The sequence below is a fragment of the Symphalangus syndactylus genome, chromosome 13 (assembly GCF_028878055.3).
Source record: "Symphalangus syndactylus isolate Jambi chromosome 13, NHGRI_mSymSyn1-v2.1_pri, whole genome shotgun sequence".
NCBI classification, from domain to species: Eukaryota; Metazoa; Chordata; class Mammalia; order Primates; family Hylobatidae; genus Symphalangus; species Symphalangus syndactylus.
Genome location: NC_072435.2, coordinates 28,668,354 through 28,681,303, shown reverse-complemented (window position 1 = coordinate 28,681,303; position 12,950 = coordinate 28,668,354). Strand labels below are relative to the sequence as shown.

Below are 12,950 nucleotides of genomic sequence, written 5' to 3'. Positions count from 1 at the left end.
GCACCACCATGCCCAGATAATTTTTGTATTTTTAGTAGAGACAGGGTTTCACCATGTTGGCCAGGCTGGTCTCGAACTCCTGACCTCAAGTGATACGCTGGCCTCGGCCTCCCAAAGTGCTGGGATTACAGGCGTGAGCCACCGTGCCTGGCCAGATTTTGTTCTTAATGTGAGACCACATTCAATATGCTTAGCCCGCTCTTTCAAACTCCAGCGTGCGCTGTAGGAGCGCTGTTTGCACGGCCCGGCATCCTCGCCTGCCCTGTCCCCGGGGCGCCCACGCCGCGAATGAAGGCGCCACGTCCTTGCGCACCCAAGCCGGTTTATTTGGTCTCCCGCACACACTCAGGCTTGCATCACTGGCCGCGATTTCTCCGCTTGCAGCTTCACTCCGGAGCCCGCGAAGCCAGTACCGCCCTGGGGGAGGTAGAGAGAAGGGCGAGGTGGAGGCCGGCCCGAGGGTGACCAGTGGGGCTCCAGGTGGTAGTGGGGATTCCTAAGCGGGTCAAGGTGAATAGGGTTGCTGGCTAAGGAGTAGGAGTTGGGGAGGGGGCGAGGCGACCGCAGTGGGCATGGATGGACAGGGCGCAGGGCGCAGAGAAGAGGGTAGAGAGTGGCAGGGGAGGGGCCTTGGGAGGGGGCGTGTGAAGGAGAGGGGTGGAGCCTTGGAGGGCTGGAGGCAGGGGAGTGGCGGGGCCTTAAAAAGGGCAGGGGCGGGGCCTTGAAAAGGGAGGAGGCGGGGCCTAGGAGGGCAGGAGGAAAGGGCGGGGCATTGCAGGAGAAAGCGGGAGGGGGGCCTTACAGAGCAGAGAAGAAGGCGGGGCCTTGGAGAGTTGGGGGAAGGAGAGGGGACGAGGCCTTGGAGGGGGTGAAGGGGAGGGGCGGGGCCTTGGAGTGCTGGGGGAAGGGGAGGGCTGGGACTCTTACCCGCTGCAGCACGATGATGTCGCGGTCTGTGAGTTTGTCTCCAGTCACAGGGTCCACCATGTCCTTCCGAATCAGCTTTTCCACGCATTCGAGGGTGACCACAGCCCCACTACGGTGAGGCCGAAGGCGGGACACTCTGATCAGAGGCCTTCCTGGGGACCTACTGGTCCCAAAGCCGGCCCGCCCCGCAGGTTCCCGGGTGTCCCTTCCCTCCCCTCCCCTCCCAGGTGACTCACGAGGGCCGCAGCACAGCGCAGGGGGTGGCGTTGCTCAGGCTGTCGCGGGTCACGGCGCACACGTAGCGCTCGCTGCGCGTGATGAGCCCCACGCGGTCCACGGAGCTGTCTAGCGGTGTGAAGTGCACGGGCGTCAGGTCCGACATGCGCAGGGGCTTCCCCGACATGGGGCAGGTCACCGTGCGGGACTGCAAGGGGCAGAGAGAGGCGGGCTCAGTAGGCAGGGCTGGCGCAGGTGGAGAGCGCGTGGTCCCTGTGAGTGAGGAGGACGGTGGGGAACCCTGGCGCCCTGGCACAGTGCGTGCCGGGGCGCTGTGGGGGCTCACCGGCTTCTCCAGCTTGGTGGCCTTGGCTTCGGGCGTCAGCGACGGGATCCAGAAACTGGGCAGCACTTTGTCCTTGTCCTTACTTGGAGGACCCACACTGGGCCCAGGTTGGGCATCATCTGTGGGGGAAGGAAGGGACTCAGATGCCGCCCCCCGGGCCCGCCCAGCCCGCGGCGCCCCGCCCCCCAACCCACAACAAGCCCAACCTAAGTCACCTGGGCTGGTGCCTGAGAGGGCCTTGGCTGTGAAAGGGTTGAGGGGCCGGCTCACGATGGCCGACTCCTTCTCCAGGAAGCCCCGCACATGATCCTGCGAGGCCGCCCGCTGAAGCTCCTTCTGCTCCTCGCGCCGGGTGCCCCGCTGCTTCTCGTAGGCCTGCGTCGGGGAAAGTGGGCTGAGCATCTGCCCGTGGGGCTGAGGGAATCTTCCTCCCATTTCACAGGTAGGTAAACTGAGGTCCACAAAGGGGACCCTCTGATGGAGGCACTATCTGGCAGAGGGTGGTAACTGCCTGGGCGGGTGTGAACCTTACTGGGTTGTATAGCCAGAGTGCCAGGGCTCAAAGCCCATCTCTGTCACTCTGTGGCCTAAGTGAGCACTATGACCTCTCCTGGCCTCAGTTTCTTCATCTGTAAAACAGGCTAACAATGGTTACCCACCTCAGCGGCTCACTGAACGGTTACATAAGGTGAGTGTTTAAAGCACGGAGAGCCTCACCTGGCACTCAGCTAAGCGTTTAATTAATGTCACCTGCTGGCCAATTAGGTTTTCTATACAGTGCATGCCCCAGATCGTGTTTGGGACGGGGGATGTAGACTCCAGATCTGAGGGAATGCTGAGGAGCCGGTGTCTACGGACGGGCAGTGAGTGAGGACGGGAGGAGTGAAGCCACGTCCTGAGCTCAGCCCTGCCTGGCGCACAGCAGGTGCCCGGGCGGTGCAGCAGTTTGAGACCACCCTGGACCACCCAGCTGAGTGAGGAGGTAACAGTGACAGTGATGGATGCTCAAGAGAGCCTCCGACAGGACCACCAGGCTGTGTGGAGGACATGGGCACAGGGGGAGCCACTTGCTTGGGACAAAAAGCCCAAGCACATGACCTGTAGTGTTTCCTGAGCGCCAGCAACCAGGCAGGGGAAGAGGGGGACAGACCCACTGTGCCTCAAACAGGGCCCCTCCTACCCATCCAATGGCTTTGTCCATGGAAGGCCAGGCCGGGTTCCTGGTAACATGCCTTGAGAATGCTCATCTGCGTGCACCTCTCAGGTGCCCTCCTGTGTCCTCTGATTTGACCCTGTTAGCCCATTTTACAGATGATGAAACTGAGGCCCAGAAAAAATGAGGTGATGCCGATTCATTTAGCACATCTTCTTTTTTTTTTTTGAAACGGAATCTCGCTCCGTTACCCAAGCTGAAGTGCAGTGGTGCCATCTCAGCTCACTGAAACCTCTACCTCATGGATTCAAGCGATTCTCCTGCCTCAGCTTCCTGAGTAGCTGGGATTACAGGCGCCCGCCATGCCCAGCTATTTTTTTTTTTTTTTTTTTTTTTTTTTTGTATTTTTAGTAGAGACAGGGTTTCGCCAGGCTGGCCAGGCTGGCCTCTAACTCCTGACCTCAAGTGATCCGCCTGCCTCAGCCTCCCAAAGTGCTGGGATTACAGGTGTGAGCCACCAGCCCCAGCCCATTTAGCACATCTTTACTAAGGACCTAAGCCACAGGGTGGGAAAACTCGAAGTCCAGAAGGGAAAGTGGGCACGTGTCAGACAGCCACATGTAGAGTTACAACTATGCCAAGTGCTAAGAGAAGAGGTGACTGGGGCAGATCCAGGGGACTGGCAGGAGCTCAGAGGAGGCAGCACCTGGGCTGAAATCGGTGAGGAGGATTTGGCCGGAAGCAGGAGGGGAACAGTGTACCAGGCAGAGGGAACTGAGATTGGAGGGCTCCGAGTGGCTCTGCCTGTGAGCTCAGACTCAAAAGCTCCTGCCTCCCTGTGCCTCCTTCTCCCCATCCCCATCACCTTCATTTGCCGGGCGATCTCCTTCTTCTGGTGCAGAATGTACTCCAGGATGGCCTCACGCTCATACAGGTAGCCATCTGGGCTGCAAAGACAGGGTGCAATGAGAAAGAAAGTGATCCTCCCGCCTCAGCCTCCCGAAGTGCTGGGATTACAGGCAGGAGCCATCATGATCAGCCCCAAGTTCAATTATTTGCTAGAATTCACAGAACTCAGCAAAGCTGTTATACTCATGGTGATAGTTCACTGCAGTGAAAGGATGCAGATTAAAATCAGCAAAGGGAAAAGGCACATGGGGCAGAATCTAGTAGAGAACAGATTTGAGCTTCCAGCTGTTCCTCTCCCAACAGAGCTGCAGGGAAAGTGCTTAATTCTCTCAGCAACAATATGTGCCACATATTGTTGCAGCCAGGAGTTCGAGACCAGCCTGGGCAACAAAGTGACATCCCCTCTCTACAAATAACAAACAAAAAAGCCAGGTGTGGTAGTGCACACCTGTGGTTCCAGCTACTCGCCGGGGCTGAGGCAGGAGGATCACCTGAGCCTGGGAGATCAGTGAGCCAAGATCTCCCCATTGCACTCCAGCCTGGAAAACAAAGTGGAGACTCTGTCTCAAAAAAAAAAAAAAAAAGAACCTGAAGGTGGCCTTGGGGGCCCTGATCATTAATTACTGTCTTCTACAAAATATACCACTCATTGAGCACGTATTTAGTGCCTGGACTCAGCACCTGTTAAGCCTTTGCCCTACCATCAGAGGTAGGTCATGGGAAGTGTCCGAAGGTGAGCTGCCCTGATGGCCTCGGCAATGCGCCGAGAGCCCTACACCCCATTAGAAGTGTGTTCCTTTCCATCTGTTCCACACTACGAAACAGACGCTAGGATCATGCCCACATCCCAGGTGAGAACACAGGCTCTGAGGATAAACTGCTCCTCCAGGGTTCCCTGGCTGTGCAGGTGGCCAGACCCACACACACAGCCTCCTCCTGGCGGTTCCCTTGCCCTCCCCACCCAGAACTACCCATCCCTGTTCCCAGCTCACGTGACAACAGGATCGTGGCAAGGCTGCAGGGAGAGACAACAGCAGTCGAAGTCCTTCACGGCATCGCGGCTCAGTCGAATGTTCTGGGTCCCATAGCCCGAGGCCGCTGGGGACAGAGATGGGCAGAGTGATGGAGGGGCGGAGCAACAGGAGACATGTCCATCTCCAAAGCCCCAGAGAGAGGCACAGAGACAACGCGGTGGTGGGGGTGGGGGACTCAGAGAGAAACAGACAGTCGGGAGCGGCTGTCTGTGTGCTGGGGCCACGGGCTGAACCCACAGGGAGGTGTCAACCCTGGAGGGTGAGAGGCAGACAGGCCTGGTCACTGAGTGGCAGCTCGGTGGAGGGGCTGACAGCTGACTCCCCTCCACCCTTCTGGCTGTGACCAAGCTCAAGTGCCTGTCCCTCTTTGGGCCTCAGTTTCTTCCTCTGGAACATGGGGTAACAAGAGCGCCCTCCCTGACGCTCTGTTGGGAGTTCATGCGCAGAAGGCAGGGAACACAGTGCCGGGCCACATGGGGGCGTGGGATCACCCGGCTGTTGTTTACATGGTCATGGCCATCAGTGTATGTCGGGGGCGGGAGAGAGACAGGGACACGGAGGAAGCAAAACCTCGGGCACGAGGGGAGATGGTGACTCCAAGACACAGCCATGTCCCACCCCGCCCCGCCCCAGCCCTGCACCTGTGTCCTTCTTCTTCTCGTGGTAGGTGTAGACGGCCCCCGCGGTGCAGTTCTTGCCATGCCGCGTCATCCTAGGGAGGAAGGGACAGTGGCAGGACTGTGGTGACTGGAGGCAGGCAGCACAGGGAAGACCTCTACAGCCCTCAGAGCTGATCTGCCCCCTCGATGGGAAAGCGGAGGCGGAGAAGGGGGGTGAGGTGGAAGAGAGGGAGGGCATGTGGTCGCCAGGCCTCCTCCAGGAAGTCCCCCTTCCAGACTCACCTAGACTCATTTATATACGAAAATAGCACCTTTAACAACAAAACTCTTTGTTTGGAAGTAAGAGGGAGGAAGACCAGGGTTCAAATTCTAGCCACTACTTCAGATTAGCTGGGGTGGTGGCTGTGCCATTTAATGGAGGGGGAAAAAAAAAAGACACCAAGGGGGTCACTATTGTTGATGAATCCACTCCACCTTCCCTTCCCCTCTCACATCTGTAGGCTCTGACTGAGGCCAAGGCGTGGACCAGCCCAGTGATTGGCTCAAGGCTTGGCACTTACCCAAGGCTTGACCCAATCGCTGCCTGCCAGTCCACTAGTGACTGGATCTAGCAGCTGTGATTATATCTCAGATCGACCGATCAGAGGGCAGGTCAGAGTAGGGCTCTGTGTCTAGGGGAAGAGCTACCTCCACTCCCACTGCAGGTAAAGGAGGAAGAGAATACCCCAGAACCCTGGAGCTCAATTCAAAAGCAAAACTTTTTTATTCTGTAAGTTTTCAAACACATACAAAACTAGAATAGTATAAGGAACCCCCATGTACCCATGTCCTGGGGTCCAGCAGCTGTCAACATTTTGCCACCTTACTTTGATACCTTTGATCATTCCCCATACTTGAGGGCAACCCCCACCCTTTTAAATGACTTTATTGAGACATAATTCACATACCATAAAATTAACCCTTTTAAAGTGGTTTCAGACGAGGTGTAGTGGCTCACACCTGTAATCCCAGCACTTTGGGAGGCTGAGTCAGGTGGATCACTTGAGTTCAGGAGTTCGAGACCAGCCTGGCCAACATGGTGAAACCCCGTCTCTACTAAAAATACAAAAATTAGCTAGGCATGGTGGTGCACGCCAGTAACCCAGCTACTCGGGAGGCTGAGGCACTGAGAATCACCTGAGCCCAGGAGGCAGAGGTTGCAGTGAGCCGACATCGTGCCACTGCACTCCAACCTAGGCACGGCGAGGCTCTGTCTCAATTTAAAAAAAAAAAAAAAAAGACATTGCCTAAGGCAACATAATGCACATTTATTCCTATGTTTTTTTCTAGGGGTTTGATCATTTTAACTTTTACTTTTTGAGTTAATTTTTGTGTATGGTGTGAGGAAGGGAGCCCCCTACTTTTTTGGAGTTCATTTGTAAAAGGAGAAACCCTGAACCCACAGAGGCTGGGCAGCTTTCATCAAGACTGCTTGGCCAGTAAACAGCCTGCATGCCTTTTTGTTTGTTTGTTTGTTTTTTGAGACAGAGTTTCACTCTTGTTGCCCAGACTGGAGTGCAATGGCATGATCCTGGCTCACTGAAAACTCTGCCTCCCAAGTTAAAGCAATTCTCCTGCCTCAGCCTCCCAAACAGCAGGGATTACAGGTGCCTGCCACCATGCCTGGCCAATTTTTTTTGTATTTTTAGTAAAGACAGGGTTTCACCGTGTTAGCCAGGCTAGTCTTGAGCTCCTGACCTCAGGTGATCCACCCGCCTCGGCCTCCCAAAGTGCTGGGATTACAGGCATGAGCCACTGTGCCTGGCCCCTGCATGCTTTTTTATCCCTTAAAAGGATTTAGAGCCAGGCTCAGGGCTTACGTCTGTAATCCCAAAACTTTGAGAGGCTGAAGCAAGAGGACTGCTTGAGCCAGGAGATGGAGATGAGCCTAGGCAACACAGCAAGATCCATCTCTATTAAATTTAAAAAGAAAGAAGTTGATGGCCAGGTACAGTGGCTCACGCCTGTAATCCCAGCACTTTGGGAAGCCGAGGCGGGGGCGGATCACGAGATCAAGAGATCGAGACCATCCTGGCCAACATGGTGAAACTCCATCTCTACTAAAAATACAAAAATTAGCTGGTCGTGATGGCACACGCCTGTAGTCCCAGCTACTCGGGAGGCTGAAGCAGGAGAATCACTTGAACCCGGGAGGTGCAGGTTGCAGGGAGCGGAGATTGCACCACTGCACTCCAGCCTGGTGACAGACAGAGACTCTGTCAAAAGAAAAGAAAGAGAAAAGAGAAGAGAAGAGAGAAGATCTAGTAACATTATATACTAGTCTCACTCATCTCTAAGTTGCCACCTAAAAATTCTCCCAAGCTTAAACAGTTGCAAAGGATACAATTTCCAGCAATGTAAATGTGTAGCTGATGGAATCTAAATACTGTAATGATTTGAGACCATTTGAAAAATGCAAGAAAAAGCTCTGTTTCAACAGCAGAAAATTGTACATGTCCTGTTTTGCTCTTTGAACTTGTATTTCCGTTCCACTTCCCTCTCTGCCACCCATTTTTAATCTAACATCTTTTTTTTTTTTTTTTGAGACCGGGACTCACTCTGTTGTCCAGGCTGGAGTGCAGTGGTACAATCACAGTTCACTGCAGCCTTGACCTCCTGGGCTCAAGTGATTCTCTTGCCTCAGCCTCCCGAGTAGCTGGGACTACAGGCATGTGCCACCACGCCCAGCTAATTTTTGTATTTTTAGTAGAGATGGGGTTTTGCCGTGTTGCCCAGGTTGGCCTCGAACTCCTGGACTCAAGTGAAGTCCTGGCCTCCCAAAGTGTTGGGATTACAGGTGTAAGCCACCACACCTGGCACATCATAACTTTTGTGCTTGAAAATTCTTTTTTTTTTTTTTTTTGAGACGGAGTTTTGCTCTTGTTGCCCAAGCTGGAGTGCAATGGCACGATCTCAGCTCACTACAACCTCTGCCGCTTGGTTTCAAGCAATTCTCCTGCCTCAGCCTTCTAAGTAGCTGGAATTACAGGTGCACGCCACCATACTCGGCTAACTTTTTGTATTTTTAGTAGAAATGGGGTTTTACCATATTGGCCAGGCTGGCCTTGAACTCCTGACCTCAGGTGATCCACCCACCTCGGCCTCCCAAAGTGCTAGGATTACAGGTGTGGGCCACCGCGCCCAGCCTGAAAATACTTGCTTTAGTGATCACCCTGTTATATATCTCTGCAAGAAATAAAAAATATGGATAGGAAATCCTTTTAAACATTTCCCATCGTTCCTAGGCTATAAGAGTCCAATATTCTTCTAGATCAGCGGTTCTCAAAGTGTGGGTCCTAGGACCCTGTCGTCCCCCAACACATTTCTAGAGAGTCTGCAAGGTCAAAACTGTTATCTTAATGATACTAAGACATTATTTGCCTTTCTGATTCTCATTCTGTCACAAGTACACCAGAGGCTCCATGAGGTTTGATACTGTAACACTAAATTAGTAGTAATTTGTTACAACAATGATAGGAAACTAATATAGTCACCAGGAAAACGTACATTAAAACTTCACTGAGGGCCAAGCGCAGTGGCTCATGCCTGTAATCCCAGCACTTTGGAGGCTGAGGCGGGCAGATCACTTAAGGTCAGGAGTTCAAGTCCAGCCTGGCCAACATGGCAAAACCCCATCTCTACTAAAAATACAAAAAGTTAGCTGGGCGTGGTGGTGTGCGCCTGTAATCCCAGCTACTGGGGAGGCTGAGGCATGAGAATCGCTTGAACCTGGGAGGCGGAGGTTGCAGTGAGCTGAGATCACGCCACTGCACTCTAGCCTGGGGGACAGAGCGAGACTCCATCTCAAAAAATACAAAACTTCATTGAGATACCTCCCCACATGCACCACAAGGGTTGCAGTTAGACAGAGGGGTGCAGGCGAGGACATGGAGCTACTAGAACCCTCATGCACTGCTCGGGGGAGTGCAGACCAGCACAACCACTTTGGAAAGCAACCGTCAGTATCTACTGAAGCCAGGCATATGCCAATCCTGTGAGCCAGCAATTCCTCTCCCACGTATACACCTAACAGAAGGGTACACCTGTTTACAAGACACATATACTGCCCGACTCACAATGGCTCATAAACTGGAAACTACCCCATGCCTGTCAGCACAGAGTAGATAGAGAAACTGGGCCATAGTCACATAATGGAAACACCCAGCAATGAGACACAACGGCCTACTGTCATACCCACAGTATAGCTGAATCTCACAGACGCCATGCAGGCGAGACACCAGACACGCAAAAGAAAACTTACTGTATGATCCCATTCATGTGACGTTCAAAAACTCACAAAGTAATTACTACACTAGAAGTTATGTGTGGGTGGGTGTGGTGGCTCACACCTGTAATATGAGCACTTGGGGAGGCCAAGGAAGGAGGATCGTTTGAGCCCAGGAGTTTGAGACCAGCCTGAGCAACACAGCAAAACCTTGTCACTACAAAACATAGAAAAATTAGCTGGGCATGGTGGTGCATGCCTGTAGTCGCAGCTACTTGGGAGTCTGAGATGGATCACCTGAGCCCAGGGAGGTCAAGGCTGCAGTGAGCCATGATTGGGCCATTGCACTCCAGCCTGGGAGTCAGAGTGAGACCCTGTCTCAAAAAAAAAAAAAGGTGCCTTTGGGAGGCAGAAAGTGGGGGTAACTAGGAGGGGCACAAGTAGCCTCTGGGAGGCTGGGAATGTTGTTTCTTGATCTGGGTGCTGGTTACATGGGTGTGTTTGCTCTGAAACTCGCTGGGTTAGACAGTTATGCTTTCTGTACTTCTCTGTACATGTTATAAAAAGAAACTGGCTGGGTGCCACGGTGCACGCCTGTAATCTCAGTATGGGAGGCTGAAGCTGGAAGATCACTTGAGCTCAGGAGTTTGAGACTAGTCTGGGCAACATATTGAGACCCCATCTCTACAAAAAATATATACATATAAAAATTAGCTGGGTGTGGTGGCGCACGCCTGTAATCCCAGCCACTCAGGAGGCTGAGGCAGGAGGACTGCTTGAGCCTGGGAGGTCAAGGCTGCAGTGAGCCAAGATGGAGCCACTGCTCTCCAGCCTGGGCAATAGAGTGAGAAACTGTCTCAAAAAAAAAAAAAAAAAAAAAGAAATTAATTGCGGGGGAACCCCCATTCCATCTTGGACATCATTCCCCATCAGCCCACCAGGCACGTCGTTGGTCTCTATGTGGCTACAGATTCGTCCCTGAATGAATGCAACTCTTGGATTTGACACCTGTGGACAGACATCCTTGTTCACTATGACAAAGCAGTTTGGTACCCAATGTCTAGAATGTGTCCAAGGATGTTTTTCAGATAAATTCTTTTTTTCTTTCTTTTCTTTTCTTTTTTTTTTTTTGAGACGGAGTCTCGCTCTGTCGTCCAGGCTGGAGTGCAGTGGCGCGATCTCTGCTCAATGCAACCTCTGCCACCCAGGTTCATTCTCCTGCCTCAGCCTCCCGAATAGCTGGGACTACAGGCGCCCGCCACCACGACTGGCTAATTTTTTGTATTTTTTAGTGAAGACGGGGTTTCACCGTGTTAGCCAGGATGGTCTTAATCTCCTGACCTCATGATCCGCCGGCCTTGGCTTCCCAAAGTGCTGGGATTACAGGCGTGAGCCACTGTGCCCGGCCTTTTCTTTAAGACAGGGTCTCACTCTGTCATCTAGGCTGAAGGCAATGGTACAATCATAGCTCACTGCAGCCTCAAACTCCTGGGCTCAAGTGATCCTCCCTCCATAGCCTCCCAAGTAGCTGGGAATACAGGCATGCACCACCATGCCCAGCTAATTTTTTATCCAGATGGGGTCTTGCTATGTTGTCCAGGTTGGTCTTGAACTCCTGGACTCAAGTGGTCCTCCTGCTTTGGCCTCCCAAAGTGCTAGGATGAAGGGTATGAGCCACTGCACCCAACCCTGCTTTTAAGATAAATTTTAAAAGTGGAATAACTGGTTCAAAGGGTGTGTGCATTTAAAATGTGGTTAGAGGCTGGGCTGAGTGCAGTGGTGTTTACAACTAATTGATCACAACCAGTTACAGATTTCTTTGTTCCTTCTCCACTTCCACTCCTTCACTTGACCAGCCTTAAAAAAATAAATATATATATATGTGTATATATATATATATTTTTTTTTTTTTTTTTTTTTTTTGAGACAGAGTCTCGCTGTCGCCCAGGCTGGAGTGCAGCGGCATGATCTTGGCTCACTGAAACCTCTGCCTCCCAGGTTCAAGCAAATTCTCCTGCCTCAGCCTCCTGAGTAGCTGGGATTACAGGCGCGCACCACCGTGCCCAGCTAATTTTTGTATTTTTAGTAGAGACGGGGTTTCGCCATGTTGGCCAGGCTGGTCTTGAACTCCTGACCTCAGGTGGTCCGCCTGCCCTCAGGTGGTCTGCCTGCCTCAGCCTCCCAAATCTTGGGATTACAGGTATGAGCCACCGTGCCCAGCCAAAAAAAAATTTTTTTTTTTAGACGGAGTCTCACTCTGTCGCCCAGGCCGGAGTGCAGTGGCACAATCTCGGCTCACTGCAAGCTCTGCCTCCTGGATTCAAGCGATTCTCCTGCCTCAGCCTCCTGAGTAGCTGGGACTACTGGCACCCGCCACCACGCCCGGCTAATTTTTTGTATTTTTAGTGGAGATGGGGTTTCACCGTGTTAGCCAGGATGGTCTCGATCTCCTGACCTCGTGATCCACCCGCCTCAGCCTCCCAAAGTGCTGGGATTACAGGCGTGAGCCACCACGCCCGGCCCGAAAACCTTTTTTGTTAGAATGTGTTAGTTGCTCTCCATACAGACTGCACAGGTCTATATACCCCCAACAACATGAGAGAGCCACTCCTCACAACTTTGCCCCAGGGCTTCCTGGGACTGGCTCTGAGCTGTGCCTGGGTCAGCAAGGAACCTCCTGCATCGTGCTGTGGAAAATGTGGCATCAGTGAGAGACTGGGAGAAGATGTTTGTAATGCCTACAATCAACAAGGGACTAATACCATTTTTATTTTTATTTTATTTATTTTGAGACAGAATCTTGCTCTGTCGCCCAGGTTGGAGTGTAGTAGCATGATCTTGGCTCACTGCAACCTCTCTGCCTCCTGTGTTCAAGCAATTCTTCTGCCTCAGCCTCCCCAGTAGCTGGAATTATAGGTGCCTGCCACCAGGCCCAGCTAATTTTTTTGCATTTTTTTTTTTTTTTTAGTAGAGACGGGGTTTCACCATGTTGGCCAGGCTGGTCTCGAACTCCTGACCTCAGGTAATCCAGCCGACTTGGCTTCCCAAAGTGCTGGGATTCCAGGCATGAGCCACCACACCTGGCCAACAAGGGACTAATATCTAGAATAGTCAGTTCTACTATAATGCATGCATTCATAGAAATCACAGCAATATGCAAAATCCTGCAGTCAAAACCACAAGGCTTACAGAGAAAACAGGATCACGTCACAATCCTCGTAAAGTTTGTCAGTGATGCTTAAAGAAAAATACAAGAACAGAATACAAAAGGAGAGAACAGTTTCACACAGGCTAGGTGGTTAAGACATACCAACATACTCCAAAAAATATGGCACTTGACCTTGACAAAGACTTGACGTTTGTTGTGGCAATGGGTGTGGGGTGGAGGGAGCACCTTGTGGGGTTATTTGAGATCTGATGGAAAGTCCTAGTACCAGATGTGGATGGGTGTGGCTCCCAACACCCGGGGAACTGCGGTGGT

General features: G+C 52.4%; 1 protein-coding gene across 3 annotated transcripts in view; it reads right to left on the bottom strand.

Annotated features, from left to right (window-relative positions):
- Nucleotides 1-305: 305 nt before the first annotated feature.
- The window catches only part of NOSIP (nitric oxide synthase interacting protein), a 34,489-nt gene continuing 21,844 nt past the window's right edge, over nt 306-12,950 (bottom strand). For 2 of the 3 annotated variants that reach the window (XM_055237331.2, XM_055237332.2), the window contains exons 2-9: nt 5,227-5,297; nt 4,544-4,649; nt 3,508-3,589; nt 1,705-1,864; nt 1,490-1,608; nt 1,164-1,351; nt 928-1,036; nt 306-417 (exon numbers count right to left, since the gene is read on the bottom strand). In XM_055237331.2, coding sequence (XP_055093306.2) covers nt 346-417; nt 928-1,036; nt 1,164-1,351; nt 1,490-1,608; nt 1,705-1,864; nt 3,508-3,589; nt 4,544-4,649; nt 5,227-5,297 — 907 coding nt within the window. In that variant the 3' untranslated portion in view covers nt 306-345. Of the gene's footprint in view, nt 418-927; nt 1,037-1,163; nt 1,352-1,489; nt 1,609-1,695; nt 1,865-3,507; nt 3,590-4,543; nt 4,650-5,226; nt 5,298-12,950 lie in introns of all 3 variants that reach the window. The other variant, XM_063615737.1, reaches the window with a different exon arrangement.